Here is a 16,463-nt window from a genome sequence, read left to right on the forward strand (position 1 = left end):
CCATAACTAAATACATTTGATTTGATGTTGTCTATCTCCTATATTAATCTGAATGAATAATTTCAGAATACCATATATATATGTCTGTCAAAACATATGATAAACTGCTCCTAGACCAGGAGCAAGTACTTTTGCTTAATCCTGATAGAATCTAACAGGTACCTCATGTGATCATGATGCCGTTCCATTGTTGAACAATTTTAGTTTATTTTCCATTCCCTGATCACTTTGATACTTAATATCTGAAATTTAGGCATTCATACATATATCGAATGAAGGAACCATATTACGATCTTCTTTGGTGAAAAAAATCTTGGAAGACCGTATTTGGTATTTTGGTCCTCCCTCTGTCACCTTTCACTTTGTGCTAGTGTGGTCACTGAGTGACTGAATAGATGACCTTAGTATGTTTACTGGTTTATTTATGTATGACCAAAATTTCGGAGGATTATTTGTCAGCTGATATGGCAGACTTTATCCTTTGAATGATTGAATGCTTCTTGAATTTCTCTCATTATGCTTATTTTGCCTTCGGTCAGCTTTTGTTTGTCAAATAAACTTTGTATACATTAAAATCTGTTAAACTTTGTTAGTTTTTGCAAGCAACTTTGTGATATGGATATTGAAGCAAAACGATTCTTCTGATCTGTCACAACCTTCTGTGGCTTATCGTACAATGCTTTTGTATTTTATCCATTCATACTTCACATTTCTGTCCTCGGAGCTGAATATTTGATGTTTGCTTCTCAGAGTCGCTGCAATTTGTTCCCTATTACGATAGCTAGGCACAAACATTTTCCTACCTCCCTTAATGTTCCTTATAACTGGTGCAGTAAGGAAACTTAATCATTGGTATTTATTTTGGAAATATTTTGGGCTAATTTTCAAAATGTAAATGCCGTGTCCTTGCAGGCAGAGATGTAATACATTTAACTTATCAGAGATATTGGATAAATGTGCAATTTTTACAAAAAATAATTGTGTCTCATGGTGTTTGTTATATTTGGTTTTTTTATTCTTCAAGTGTGGTGCATTTATTTATTTATTACCCATCTAGTTCCGTAGGACCAAATTGAGGAGCAAATCTCCAAGGTTGTGGAACATGTCAGTACATGAAATTGCAACATAAAAAGTAATAAGACATAAAACAAAATGTTGATGAACCCAAAAAAAGACAATCCAGAAGATTATGTAAACGCAATCAACAATATAAACAGGAACCAGCTTAATTTTTCAAGGAAATCCTTGACAGAATAGAAGGAGGAAACTTTTCATTTTTTATTTGAAAGCATGTGGCTTACTGCTAAGTTCTTTGAATTTTTGTGGTAGCTTATTGAAAATGGATGCAGCAGTATACTGCACACCTTTCTGCACAGGAGTCAAGGAAGCGTAATTCAAATGCAGATTGGATTTCTGCCTATTAATGACTGCCAATTCTTGTGAATAAGCTGATATTGTTAACGAGAATATATATAGACACACACAGACTAATGAACAGGGGTTGGCAAGAGATTCGCAAACATCCGCCACTTATTGCTCCAACCGACCGTTTCTGAGTGAAAAATATCCTTTGAGAGTGGGAAGAGTTACCCCAAAATGTATCTTTAGGTAATTGGAATGTATGAGAGAATTCATTGCCACAAGGGAATCACCACAACTGACCAAATTACAACACAAACATGTATTTGCCTCCTGCACTACCGCCCCCAGGGGCTCAGCATTCATTTGCTGGGTACGGGCTTGGCGACCCCGGGGTGCCTGAGCTGGGGACTGGTAAGCGCTGCCAGTCCCCTGTCACTGTAACCTCTGAGCATACTTCAGCAACCACCGTGTGGTGCGGCGGTGGAACGTTGTGTGTCTCAGGGAATGGGGATCTTGGCTTGACCGCCCGGATCGCGAGGATGGAATAAACCTCTATAAAAAACCCCTCAACCTCAAGGTGTGCTGCGCGCCGAAGAGATGCATGGCTGTTAAGGTGGAACAGTCGATAGCGGGCAACCTCTGGGGAACCTGCCGCACCTCAGTTGTATAAGGCTTACCTAGGCACGCGGGGCTCTGTCTAGGTGGACTTGTAGTTCCCTAGCTGCTCGTGGGACCGCGATGGATCCTTCGAAATCTTCTTTTCTTCCTCCCAGCGGAAAGGGTGGGCCGCTGGAAGGTTCTAACACCCAGTCTCTTAAGAGGGCCTGTGCAGTCAGTCCCCCTGACTCCGGCGCTTCTTTACAAAGTCCAGTCTTAGGTAACAGAATGCATTCTTGTGATCCGAATGTGTTTCTCATTGTGAAACGGAAGGAGGGTAGTTTCGAGAAGGTTTCGCCCTTCTATATACAAAAGGGATTGGAGGGAATCTGTGGCTCCTTAAAATCGGTGAAGCGCTTACGTAATGGGACCTTGCTAGTGGAAACTTCCACTTCCCAGCAAGCGACTAAACTTCAGTCTGCTAAATGCCTTGGAGAGTATGCCATAGACACTGAACTGCACAGCACCTTGAACTACAGCAAAGGTGTTGTGACGTGCCGGGATCTAGTTGACATTCCCAAGGAAGAACTGCAACGTGAGTGGGCTCCGGCAGGTATCGTTGATGTTCAACATATCATGAGGAGGGTTGATGGCAATCTTGTCAAATCCGACTCCTTTATTCTAACCTTCAGTAGCACGAAACTTCCTGAACATGTGAAAGCTGGCTTTCTTCACCTTAGTGTGAGGCCTTATTTCCCGACCCCAATGCGCTGTTTCAAATGCCAGCGTTTTGGGCATACCACCTTAGGATGCAAAGGCGACGCGACTTATGGCAACTGTGGTAAAGCTGCTCATGACGGAGTTGGTTGCTCCTCTCCAGCCAAATGTATCAATTGCTCTGGGAACCACCCTGTTTGGAGTAGGGACTGCCGAATATTTTTAGAGGAACGCAAAGTCCAGGAAATAAAAACAACGAAGCGTATCCCCTATGGTGAGGCCAAGAAGATCTTTAAGTCGATGCAACCTCCCACATTTGCTACATCTTTTGCCTCCCTGGTTCAGAAGCCTACTCCAAAAGTCGATGCCTCCACGCAGACAGAGGTGGTGAGTATTGGCACTAATACATGCAGCTGTCAGTGCACTTGCAACGCAGCCAGTGTTTCAGAGCCAGTAGCCCCTATTCGAATGGCAGACAAAGGTACAGTGGCGAACTTGGGCCAGCCCCTGACGCCTCCAACAGCTGAGGATGTTCCGAAGCCCAGTACAGCCATTCCTCTCCCACATCAGCTCCCCCAAAGCCCACCAAACCGCAGAAAGCTCCCATACAGCAGCAACAGCGGGTCAAATCCCGTAGTAAACCGTCTGACCATGCAGATGTGGTTTTCCGTGAGGCTTCCTCTGACTCTTCCCCAGAGTTGATGGAATCCGATGTATGTGTGGGGAAATCATCTCGCCCCACGCCTGCCCCTCCACCTGCTGCAGTCTCCCCGCCCCGTCGGAGAGACAGGATGAAGGTGCTACCCCCATCATAGATGGCTCCCATACTTCAGTGGAACTTGCAAGGGTTCAGGACGCATGTGGAGGAACTTCGTCTACTATCGCAGGGTAGACCACTGTGTCTCTGTCTGCAGGAGATGTATTTCCATCCATCATACTCCCCTGAGATACGAGGCTATACACTCCACAAAAAGGACGACCTGCGTGGAGAGAGAGCTAGAGGAGGTGTCGGTATTTTCGTCAGGACGGACTACCACTCCTCGCCTCTCTCACTTACGACGACTCTACAGGCCGTCGCTGTGTCCGTGCACGTGCGTCATCCATTGACTGTCTGTTCACTTTACTTGCCCTCACATGATGCTCTTGATGACGCGGCCCTCACCGACCTTCTTACACAGCTCCCCCAGCCATTCATTATTTGTGGTGATTTTAATGCCCACAATGTGCTTTGGGGCTCTGCAATTACCTGCCCCAGGGGTAGAGCGATTGAGAGGCTTCTCCTGTCCTCCTGTGCCTACTTGCTCAATGGAGGACAGAGTACTCATTTCTGCACGGCGACCGGGTCGTTCTCTGCCATTGATCTCTCGCTTTGCTCTCCAGCTCTTGCCGCCAGTGCTCACTGGGAAGTGGTTGCTGACTTGCACGGCAGTGATCATTTCCCAATCTGGATTCACCTGCCAGATGGCGTGGGGCCTGAAAGGAGACCACCACGATGGGTGCTCAGTGGAGCTGACTGGACACTTTATAGCCAGTTGGCCCAATTCGAACACTGTGCGAATGTTGAGGTGTGGGTGGATCATATTACCAAAATGGTCCACCACGCCACTGCAGCATCCATTCCACAGTCCACAGGCCACCGGAAAAGGCCACCTGTGCCTTGGTGGAGTGACGAATGCCGCTCTGCAATCAGGACCAGGCATGCAGCTCTGCGTCGGTTCAAGTGTCGGCCGACTGCTGAGAATCTTGCAGCCTTTCGGGTGGCGAAGGCAAGATGTCGCCGCATTATTCGTGAGAGCAAGAAGAGGTCATGGCAAAAGTTCCTGAACACCATTAATCGTTCCACCAAAAGTTCCATTGTGTGGGAGACCATCAGGAGAATTTCTGGCAGAGGAGGGAGGTGCCCCATAGCTGCTGTAATGAATAACGGCACTCTCCACACAGATCCGCGAGACATTGCCCAGACTATGGCAGCATATTTTGCGACAGTTACTGCCACAACCAGTCAGGATCCAGGTTTCCAGCGCCATAGAGCGGTTGCTGAGAGGTGTAGTCTGAACTTCCAGTCCACCTCTCATGAAGTTTACAACTGCCCTTTTTCTATGTGGGAGCTGGATTCTGCATTGTCTGGAGCTCGTGACACATCCCCTGGTCATGACAGGATCCATTACAGTATGCTATGGCACCTCACAATGCGCAACAGAGAACTCCTCCTCACACTTTTTAATGACATTTGGGCGTCGAGTCACTTTCCTGACGCATGGCGTGAGGCAGTTTTAATCCCTTTTTTAAAACCTGGGAAAGACCGCACGAGCCCAAGTAGCTACCGTAGTATTGCCCTCACTAGTTGCATAGGGAAGACCTTGGAGCGGATGGTCAACCGCAGCCTTGTCTGGATGTTAGAATCCCGGCAACTCCTTAGTCGCTTTCAGTGTGGGTTCAGGAGGTTTCGTTCCACCTTCGATAACCTTGCCCTCCTGGAGGCGGCTATACAACAAGCTTTCTTATGCCGTCATCACCTTATAGGTGTATTTTTCGACATCGAGAAGGCCTACGATACCACTTGGAGGCGTCTCATCCTGGAGCAGCTTCACGAATGGTGTTTTCGTGGTTGTCTTCCTCTTTTTATTCAGTCTTTCCTCTCGCCACGATATTTTAGATACCGAATTGGTGCCGTCCTGTCTGATCGCTTTGAGCAGGAGAATGGTGTCCCTCAGGGTAGCGTTTTAAGTGTGACTCTCTTTGCCATCGCTATTAATAGCAAAACGTCCATAGTGAAAAGTCCTGTCCACTGTTCTTTGTTTGTGGATGATTTCTCTTTGTTCTGCTCTTCTTCAAGCCTTGCAACGACAACTCGTCAGTTGCAACTTACGATTAGGCGTTTGGATGACTGGGCGCTGAAGAGTGGATTTAAGTTTTCCACCGAGAAGCCTGTATGTGTTCTTTTTAACCGTTCTCGTTCGATTTTCATCTTTCCTGAGTTGCGCTTGAGGGACACTATTCTGTCTTTTAAAGACACGGTGAGATTTCTGGGGCTCATTTTTGACTCGAGGCTCACGTGGTTACCTCATCTTAAAGACCTGAAACGGCGGTCGCTTCAGGCTTTAAGTATTTTAAAATGTCTTAGCCACAGTACATGGGGAGCTGACAGGACTTGTCTGCTCCAGTTTTACAGGGCGTTTGAGCGATCTCGGCTCGATTATGGGTGCACGGTGTATGGGTCCGCGAGGCCTTCTTACTTAAAGATTTTGGACGTTGTGCACCATGAAGGGCTTCGGTTGGCCACTGGGGCATTCCGAACTAGCCCCATACCAAGCCTCTGTGCAGAGGCTGGTGAACCGCCACTTCATATGCGGCGATGGCTACTTACGGTCCGCCAGGCGTATAAAACTTTGTCCACACCACACACCCCTGCATACCATACCGTTGCTCAGCCTCCTCTGGCACAGTTATTTCATAACCGGCAACGTGCGACGCAGCCCTATGGGATTCACGCACAGGATTGCTTCACTGCAATGTCTATGCCTGGTCTTCGTGTTTTACGTCGCGGTTGGAGCAGATCTCCACCTTGGCTCCTCCGGAGGCCCAAACTTATTTTAGATTTGACTCGTTTTAAGAAGAATGGCACGCCAGATTTTACATTCCAGTCACTGTTTTTTAACATTTTAGATGTACATCACGGTTTCACTGTCGTTTACACTGATGGCTCCAAACATGACAATTTCCTTGGCTGTTCTGTGGTGTTCCCTGATAATGTTACCCGGATTCGCCTCCCTGCTGAATATACCGTTTTCGCAGCGGAGCTCCACGCGATCCTGAAGGCACTGGAGCAGATGAAACGTGTTCGGGGCGATCGATTTCTTCCCTGCTCCGATTCTCTTAGTGCCTTACAATCACTGCAGAACCTATACCCGACTGAGGAGATGGTCCAGCTGATACATGGCCAACTGTACTTGCTCCAACAGCGGAGTAAAGAGGTATCCTTCTGCTGGGTGCCTGGTCATGTCGGCATATGGGGCAATGAACAGGCTGATCGGGCTGCCAAGGAGGCCTGCAGAGAGCAGGATGTGGTCCAGTGTCCTATCCCCTTGCAGTCAGTCATCGCTGCACTCCACAGGAAGTGCATGGAGTTGTGGGAGGACGAATGGCTGGCGGTGACGGCCAATAAACTGCGGTCGGTAAAGTCAACCACTCGGCCGTGGCGTTCCTCCTGCCGGTTGCTCAGGCGGGAAGAGGTGGCCCTCACACGTCTTCGGATCGGGCACTGTCCTCTGACGCATAGCTATTTATTACGGCGGGAGGATCCTCCGTTTTGTGATGCCTGTGGTGTGCACATCTCTGTCCGGCACATTTTAACAGACTGCATTTTATACCGTGATGCAAGGGCAGAAGCACAAGTTGATGGGGATCTGCCTTGTGTTTTAGCAAACGATGAGACGTGTGTGTCTAGGGTTTTTAAGTTTTGTGATGTGTCGGGACTCTGGCCTAAACTTTTAGGCTGGAGGTTTTAGTGTATTGCAGAGTGGCTGACTCCTCCCTTTTTTTCCTTGCGGTCAGCCAGCCACTTCCATCTGCTACATTGTTTTAGCTCCCTCTCTCATTTTCTTCCTGTGTTGTCCATGTTTTACTGCTGACGCCCTGCTTCATCCCACACTTCGGTGTGGGTGAGCACATATTTTCCAATGATTGTTCCCCGTGTTTTATGTTCCGTTTTATGTAAATGTTCTGAGATTTTTTTTCTTGACACCCGTCTCACTAGGATACTGAACGGGCGCTGAAGACCTTGCTGTCGTGCGCCCACAAAACCCCTCTACTACTACTACTACTACTACTACTCCTGCACTACCACAGCATAAAAGACATTGCTTTCATTATCTGAGTTCTTATATTGTTTACTATATTCATCACACATCTATGACTAAATTCAGTGGATGACTCAAATACTTTGATTCAAGAGGTTGTCAGTGAATGTTGCAATGAGTCTACATTGAATCTGTAGCTTTGTTTCAAATGATTCCTGCAATCCTCGATAACAGGTACGTCAAAAGACCAGCATCACTATAAATGCCAACACAGTTTGTCCATTGCATATTTATAACGTGTGTTCTGTATCTTGAACAAAAGAGAAGGTCCCCCACAATACAATTATAATATAATAACCATATTTTTTTAAAGAATAAAGTGTACATCATTGTTATTGTCTTTGGTCTCATTGATCTGTAATCGAAATTAATTTCCTTTTAATTTTTTGTTCAATTGTGTGTTGATATTCTCTACCATGTGCTAAGTTCAGAGACAGATGGAATTGTTATACAAATTCACATTTGAAAGGAGTTTCCTCTCAAACTTGCCAATCTTAAACTTAGCCAAATCTACAGCAGCTGGTAAAATTAGTTGTGTCAGGGTATGGGGCTACTTATATTCAGCAAGTCTATATGCAATATTATGTAATGATAATAAATCATTATTTTCTGTTGATGAATGCTTGAGGAAGGTACATTTTTGATGGTTTAATTAATTTAATTTCCTGGCAAAGAAGTTATGAGGTTTATCAACAAAGCTTTTAATGACTGGTGTTTAGAGGTCTCGCCTTGGTGCCATGAACAAAGGATTATGCTCACATCGCTTTTGACAGTATGTTTGACAATTTGTACATCATATCCTTCAACCAAAAAGGCTATTGCACTAGCAAAGGTTATTCAGGAATGTGACTTGCATTTCCATCACAGGCATATTTGTTATCATTTTGATCAGAACTGCTTGGCATTTACCTGAAATCTGATCACACACATAAGGCACTGCATTTTCATTTGTCCCTTATGTATCTGTACTGGTCCAGAATGTGTAATATTAGACCGTGTAGTGCAGCCACAGTGGCTAGGGCTGCTGCTATCCACAGCTTAGGGACTGCTGGTAAGGACTTTGCATTCCTGTCTAGGGTTGAGAATGGAGTTTTATATTTTGCTGCAGAAGTTTTTGAAAGGCTGCCAGTAGACGTCAGGCAGGAAATTAGTAATTCCAGATATTGAAATATAAAGTGAAAGAGTTCATTATCAACAATTTTTAAAATTAATATGAATATAAATAACAGTTAACACTAACGTTCATAGTATACTAATTTCAACTTCTCCAGTATATGGGTAGCTGCCTTGTCCCCTGAAGTAAAGTTATAAAAGTAGTTAATATGAACTAGTAGATAAAAACAGTATTTGAATAGGTGCTTTTTTTGTAATATATTTATCTTCAAATAATCCCGTAATTACTGGTGTGATTACATTAGCACTAGTGATTATTAGTTGTTTGGCTTCTTGAAAGAAGTAGCCTGAAATATCTGGTTTCACCTGTAAATGTATATCTTGACTTGTTCCACATTCCTGAAGGCTATACAACACCATGGGGTTAATGGAAGATGATGTGAGAATAATTTGAAGAATTTCAAATTTATTTTAATTGACTGTGGTGTTGCAAATTAATAACAAATGATGCATCAGACTTTGATGGATACTGCTATGGAGATGAAAATAATATATGGAGGCATGACAGGCAATAGCATGGAGAAAAGGAGTAGAATATTGAATATCTCGCACTGAGTCCCTGCGGTTCTTTTGCAGGTAAATAGGCAGGGGGGGGGGGGGGGGGAGAGAGAGAGAGAGAGAGAGAGAGAGAGAGAGAGAGAGGTGGGGGGAAGTTTTAGAAAGACAGAACAATATTCAAGACAAGAATGACAATTAGATGGTCTTAGAGACACATGCAAGATAACTGTTAAAAGAAACAAATTGATCAGTTTTTGCTCTATGAGTTTTGACATTATGGTTTTTTTTTTTTTTCAGTACACTTGCAATCTTACATGACATACACAGATAGAATGTACTTTCATTAACTGTACCAACCATGTAAATCTGATGAGATATATAATGTCTTGTATGTTCCTTGGAAATTACAATTCTATTGAAAATTTTACTCTGCTTTGCCTTTCAGATCGATGTTGTGGAGGCAGATACTCTTTGTGATGTTATTATTCCACAAACTGTCCTCGAGGAAACAAAGAATCGGAGCCCTGCTATATATAAAAGACTCAGAGCAGTTATCAGCAATACATCTAGAAATTTCTTTGTCTTTCAGAATGAGTTTAATGAGTGAGTAAACATATTTTTTTTTATGAATGAATATAAAAACTAATGATATACACATTGAAATCCACCCAAGACAAGCAGACAAACAAAAGCTGGTTGTTTTTTTATTACGCCCTCCACATGAATGTTTGACATTTTATCAGAAATTGAAATTGTTTTGAATCTGTTGAGAACAGATACGGAGCTAGCTTTCCTCTACACGCTCCTGTCAGTTAATTCTGATTTTTTAAGATTGCTGTGTGTAGAACAATACACATATTGCAAACCTTTTTTATTGTCCTATCTCATGTATATTTTTGGTGAAAACACATCAAGTAAATAGACTATAAACCCCGTCCCCCGCATAAAGGCATGTCATTTACTCTCTGTTTACTATGTCTGCAGATCCTTTTCACTTTTGATGAATACTTTGATCTTTGTCTGTGGCCCTCAGTTTCACATGTATAGTGTCTTGCTTGCAAGACATGACATATTCTGCCTTAACGGCTATAGTGAAACTAATTGAGGCTTTGAAATCGCCAAACCCAGCCATTTTAGGTATTTCGTATTTGTGAATGCCCAGTGATGAAAATGTGAGATAGAGTAAAACCTTTGACTACTCATTGTAACTTGAACATATTTATAGTCTGTTTGTTAACAATGATAAGTGAATTTAAAGTAGAAAGTGTTAAGCAGTGACTGGCTGTTATTCTGAACTGGTTCATGCAACATCTCATACATTCTGAGTCAAAGCTAATCACTCATGGAATGAACCTCTATATCACTCGGTTACTGCAAGAAAGATTTCCTATTCACACTGTTTGGCTTCACCAACTCAAAAGCTAATTGTCATCCTCCAACCTAACCTAGACCTCAGGTACAATACAGACTAGTCCTTCACTGCAAATAAGATGAAATCATTAATAAATATTTAAACATGGAAAATTATGACATATAGGTTGATAACAAGAATGTCAATATGAAGAAAGCAAAGGAAAGTCTCTTCATAACATGCAACCAATTTGTATTTGTGGCCATCATTCCAAGAGAATCCTAGAAAACAGAAGTGATGACCATGATTTTTCTTGTAGGTTTTTAGTTTTTAAAACAATACATTTTCACTTTTTGCCTCGTACATTTTCATCAATCGCTTTTTTTTTTTTTTTTTTTTTTTTTTTTTTTTTTTTTTTCTGATACTTAATGGTGGACCTGTGTTTCATGTACTGTTGTGTACCTTGTAAAGGCATGCAAGGGCCTCCAGACTCTCAGTTGTTAAATTAATTTTAGATGTATAAACTACTTTCATTCTCTTCTTGTTTATGGCACTCTGTGACCCAGTAAATTGCATTTTACTGTTGTGTGTTTCCTTTGTTCAACAGTTGCTCCTCCTCTCTCCTCCCTCCTCCCCCCCCCCTCCCCACCCCTATGATGAACGTGAGACTGAAACACTTACAAGATGAGGCTTCACCAACATTTCATGGCATTCCAGGTGGCTCACACTGATATCTGTAAGGTTTTCTTCTTATTGTGGGTACCCACTCATGTGTACCACTGACTGTGCCAGTTATCTTTTGTATCACTTTCTTTTGACAATATGTGTCATTTGCTATCCTGTCGCCATAAGTGTATGCAGGTGGTCACTGCATGCATTAAATTCTACCAGTGTTGCAGGCGACCACAGCAGTCATATCAAGCTTAGGTGACTGAGCTTCATGGCCTCTGTCATAAGTGACAGCCACTCTAGTGGGTTGAGCAGGCCTAGTCGTCTCTAGCTACCCCATGGTTGGGGCTTTGTCAGCAGCAATGGCGGCTTTTCTTCTTGTGTCCAGTGCCAGCCCCTCCCACTGCTCTGAACAGGCCCTGCCATCAGTGGGGTCAGAAGCCGGCTATCCATTACCAAAGCCTCTTCTCTCCAGCCTACCATCATCACTGCCCATATGGTGACTTTCATTGTGGACTTCAATGTCCAGATGGCTCCCATCTCCCTCCGACTGGTTCTGTCCAACATTCCCCTGGTTCACATGCAGTGGGGATGCCCTTGTCCCACTCATTGTCATCTGTATCTGCTGGTCCAAGGGGAGCAGGAACTTCTTGCGTCTTTGGCTGCTGCCTGCATCACTGTTATGGATGCCAAGACTGTTGCTTCAGTCGCAACACCATGGACACGATGCCTGGTCTTTACCCCACAAGGAAGGAGGTGTGTAGTAACCTGCCAGTTACTACACTTAGCCGACAACAAAAGTATGCTGGGCCACTACAACAAGTGTAGTGCATGCCAATGTTCAGAGGTGGCTGCCTGGGACAAACCGACCACTGACCAGGTCCGCCATATATGCGCAGCATTACATCAGTGGCACCTGACATAGATAGCACCTTTAAAAGGCCCTCAGATGTTAAATGAGTTTGAGGCATATAAACTACTTTAATTGTATTCTTATTGATGTCACTCCATGACCAAATCGTTTGTATCTCTTTTTATGGCTGTAAGTTTCCTTGTGTTCCTTGTTAGAATGCTGACATACTATTAAAGAGAAAAACAGAATATTTTGTTGGAATGCAGAAAGCATAGAGGAATGGTGCTTTAAGCTGAAACACATCTTGAGCTGTGCTGCAGGCAAATATGTAGCAAGTAAAGTTACAAAAGATAGCAAAAACCTGCCATGGTTTAAAGATACAGGTGGCTTGAAATGTGTATGCATGCAAGATAGCCCATAACAAAGATAAAAAAAGATAATACCCAAATACTAGGTTGGGGGTAAACTTCTGGAGCCAGCCAAAAGAAATTCTGTATTTTGGGATAATACTTCAGAGTTGTATGAAATGGACTGAACATGTAAAATTAGTTGCAGAGAAAAAAAATGGAAGAAGATTTTCTTGGAGGCTTCTGGAAAAATGCGGTACATCTGTAAAGGACTCTCTATACAAGAGACTAGTGTAAGTCTTTATTACTACTCAAATGAAGTAGGCATGACAGCAGACCTCAAACATATTCAGTGATGTGCTTGTAGTATAATAACAAGTCAGTATATTCTTTACAAAAGTGTATTGAAGGAACCGAGCGAGGTGGCGCAGTGGTTAGACACTGGACTCGCATTCGGGAGGACGACGGTTCAATCCCGCGTCCAGCCATCCTGATTTAGGTTTTCTGTGATTTCCCTAAATCGCTCCAGGCAAATGGTGTGATGGTTCCTTTCAAAGGGCACGCCCGACTTCCTTCCCCATCCTTCCCTAATCTGATGAGACCGATGACATCGCTGTCTCGTCTCCTTCCCCAAACAATGAAACCCAACCTGAATTGAAGGTGCTCTGTGAAAACGTGTAGAAGGGAGGCAGTTTAATCTTTTCTTTTTCTAACTGTCGAGTATGTTAAGACCACCAACATGTAAGGCAAATTGTGCTACAATTTTCCTTCACGTATCTTGCTTAGCGATCATGAGAGAGATTAGTGTGTACAAATCATATTTTTCTTTTCACCCCTGTACAAATGGAATAAGATAGATTATCACGTAATATTGGTATGTAGTAACCCTTCACTATGCATTTTACTTTGTCATGTGGAGTATTTATGCACATGTAACCATAAGAGGAATTCAGTAGAACCATGAAGTTGAAACTCTTTTGAGCATTATCCTTTAAAACTCATTTTTGTTCAGTGTCTAAAAGAATTCTCTCTTACGAAGGAGAGAGCTTTGTCATACTGAAAACTTTGTTTAAAATATGGTTTGCATCACCTCAAGGTGTTTACAATGTCTGCAGAGTTCAATCCCTACAATATGTAATTATTTAGTGTAACATCATGAAGTTTTGCAACAGTCTCATCAGTTATCCGTCATACATGGTTTCAGATAGCTGGAGTATGCATTGTCATCAGTGGACACACAGCAGTGCTTAAATCCAACAACCCACTTCTGAGGTGTTGCCTGTTGAAATCAAAGCAAGAGCCTTTAATATAAAATGTAACCTCACTTTTGACTTTAACTTGGTTAAATTCATAAAATGATGTACTTTATTACAGTTGCGTTGTGGTCATTTTTCATGGAAATATTAATACTTGTTTGTTCACACAATCACAACAAACTTAAAACTAAATGTATGTCTGATACTACACAGCATGTGTCTAAATATTTATTGGTAATACTTTCCTTCAAACTTGAAACATTTTGTAGTCATACTCTTGGAGAGGACATGGTGTTGCATGAGATCCCATTCACGGCTTTGGCCAGAATCCACACACTCATGATACGAGAGTCACAGTACACATTGTAAATCTCTGAAGATTAACTAGTAAATATTTATTGGCATACTTGGATCAATTTACTGCTCTGCTACACTTACAAAATAGTCATAATAAGGTTTGCCAACCTCTCTTTGACCCGCAAGACAATGAGTTAGCCTTTTAATTGCTCCAAAACCAACATACAATGCCCTGTAGCCATCTAACTGCACTTGGAAAGATCCTGAGATCCGATCACTACTCACAGTTTCTGTTAACCGCCATGTTCAAGATGGTGTTCTTCTATAAAATAAGTCTGTTTGCTTCACTTTAATATTGTAAAATAAAATCCTCACTAATTACATCCCTTTCTTTCTAGGGACACACATGTTTTGCAGCAGTCTGACGAGACTTCAAATGACAGAAATGATCGTGCTATTCGGAGAACAGTTGAGTGGTATCAGAAACATTTGGATCACAATCAAAAACTCCATTCCGACAATCACATTAAAGTGCTTCTTGTAACTGATGACAATGAAAACAAGCGGAGAGCAGAAGCAGAAAATGTGCTTGTTGCAACAAGTAAGTTTTTTTCCATGTTTATATTTTTAAACAGTTATTTGTTCCCAGTGAAAAAAAAATCACCTTATAAGGTTAAATACACACTGTGCTATCATCTAGTGTTCTGAATACTTCTGGTTGTTGACCAATATACTTGAATATTCATCTTGTGTTTATAAAATGTGTTAATTCAAAGTAAATGATCAACATAGCACTTGGTGGCAGCTACATGTGGAGAATCAGACTGGGGTTGCATGCCCTGATACAGATATATATATATTTTTTTTTTTTTTGGGGGGGGGGGGGGGGGACACTCACTGGGTAATATAGTGACAACAGCAGTGCTGCTTTCGGGGTTATGGTGCACTCTGGATATTGCCCATTAACATATGCTCTGATGTGTGGCTGGGACTCCAGAAGTGTTTTCTATATTTAGCTGTGATCTTCATAACTGAATCGAAACACCAATGGACCTGATGGTAGAGTCTGTACATGATTTGTTCTGTAAAACATTACTCTCTTTAACTTCAGAGAAAGAAAGAAGGCAATAGCATTAAATTCCAAGAAGCATTTGCTATGTGTCCACTATTATAATTTCTTACATAAAATGCTATTAATTAATAAGAATATCCTGAAACATAGAATGCATGGCCTGTGATACGTTACATCACTAGTAAGCATACTGTATCTGAAGCAGAGATTCGTTTAGGTACACAGAAATAAAGGTACTAAAACATAAATATGTGAGGGGGGGGGGGGACATAAAGTAAAGCTGTCATCAACACAGAGGTTTGGTTTTGGATAACACAGTGCTTTACTGGATATGGTGGTATGCCATTGCCTTACTCCAATCTTTGAACCATCTTACCCTGCCAGTTGTAGGGGGATCTGTAGGTTAACGTGTATTCTGAACTGTGGTACTGTTTGACATACTACACATTAACAAACATTGCCAGAGGTGAAAGAAGTGATAGATGACAGCTAAAAAACCTAGGACTGGCCAGGCATCAAACCTGAAACCTTTGGATCTGTAACTGGCATTTGCCTACTGTGGGCTTTCGAATACAAAAAAAATGATGTGTGTGGCCCTCAACTATGTATCCTCTGACTCATAGTTGAAATATTGAAAGATTTAGCTGTTTTCATTATCTGGGGGCTGGGATACGTAGTTGCTGCATTACAAGCCAAATACTGCTGAGTCTACAGTATACAATATGAGTATACACATGAATAAAATGGTCGAAGGTTCCTATCATTCGGCAATTGCAAATTTTGAATGTGACATAGAAATTTATAAATGAAAGATTGCAATTCAATAAAACCTGCAGGTACTATTTTTAACAACTTTAAATGATGAGTATGATAGCAGAAACACCTTTAAGAATGCTGTTTATTACTGCAAAACAATTATTGGTGTCAATGGTCCAGCAATTAAATAAAATATGAGTTGAATAACAGGGAAACAGTAGATTCCTACTTCACGTAATTAGTTATGAGCAACAGCACGGCTCGTGAGATATTCACTTCTAGATGCATACTCCGTCTTCACTGCAGAAGCTACGGAAATCTCACAAGTGCACAAGTCGGCACTACGAAATATTTCTATCTCCCGCTTCCACACACAAACTGCTCCACTCTCCAAGTATTTCCCACGACCGCCCATCACGCCTCCTCATCCAGCACTCCCCCGTGTCCTGTGCCACCCAATGCTCCTCCCCCACTTCCATACAGTCTCCCCATTAATGAGCGCTGTCATTGGCTAGAGAGCTCCCGCCATTTCTCCAAGCGAACACACACTCACAAATATATTGAAATACATTTGAAATACTGGATTTCCATGTAAATAACTTTAAATTAAATAAATATTCCTTTGGCTGGACCATAAACATGCCCTAACACACATT

At 42.4% G+C, this 16,463-nt stretch overlaps 1 protein-coding gene across 1 annotated transcript in view; it reads left to right on the top strand.

Annotated features, from left to right (window-relative positions):
* LOC126258312 (exosome complex exonuclease RRP44) overlaps window positions 1-16,463 on the top strand; it is a 158,529-nt gene that overhangs the window by 11,257 nt on the left and 130,809 nt on the right. Inside the window, exons 3-4 of the mRNA XM_049955633.1 lie at window positions 9,652-9,809; window positions 14,378-14,580. Coding sequence (XP_049811590.1) covers window positions 9,652-9,809; window positions 14,378-14,580 — 361 coding nt within the window. The remainder of the gene's footprint in view (window positions 1-9,651; window positions 9,810-14,377; window positions 14,581-16,463) is intronic.

Source organism: Schistocerca nitens, chromosome 1 (assembly GCF_023898315.1).
Source record: "Schistocerca nitens isolate TAMUIC-IGC-003100 chromosome 1, iqSchNite1.1, whole genome shotgun sequence".
NCBI classification, from domain to species: Eukaryota; Metazoa; Arthropoda; class Insecta; order Orthoptera; family Acrididae; genus Schistocerca; species Schistocerca nitens.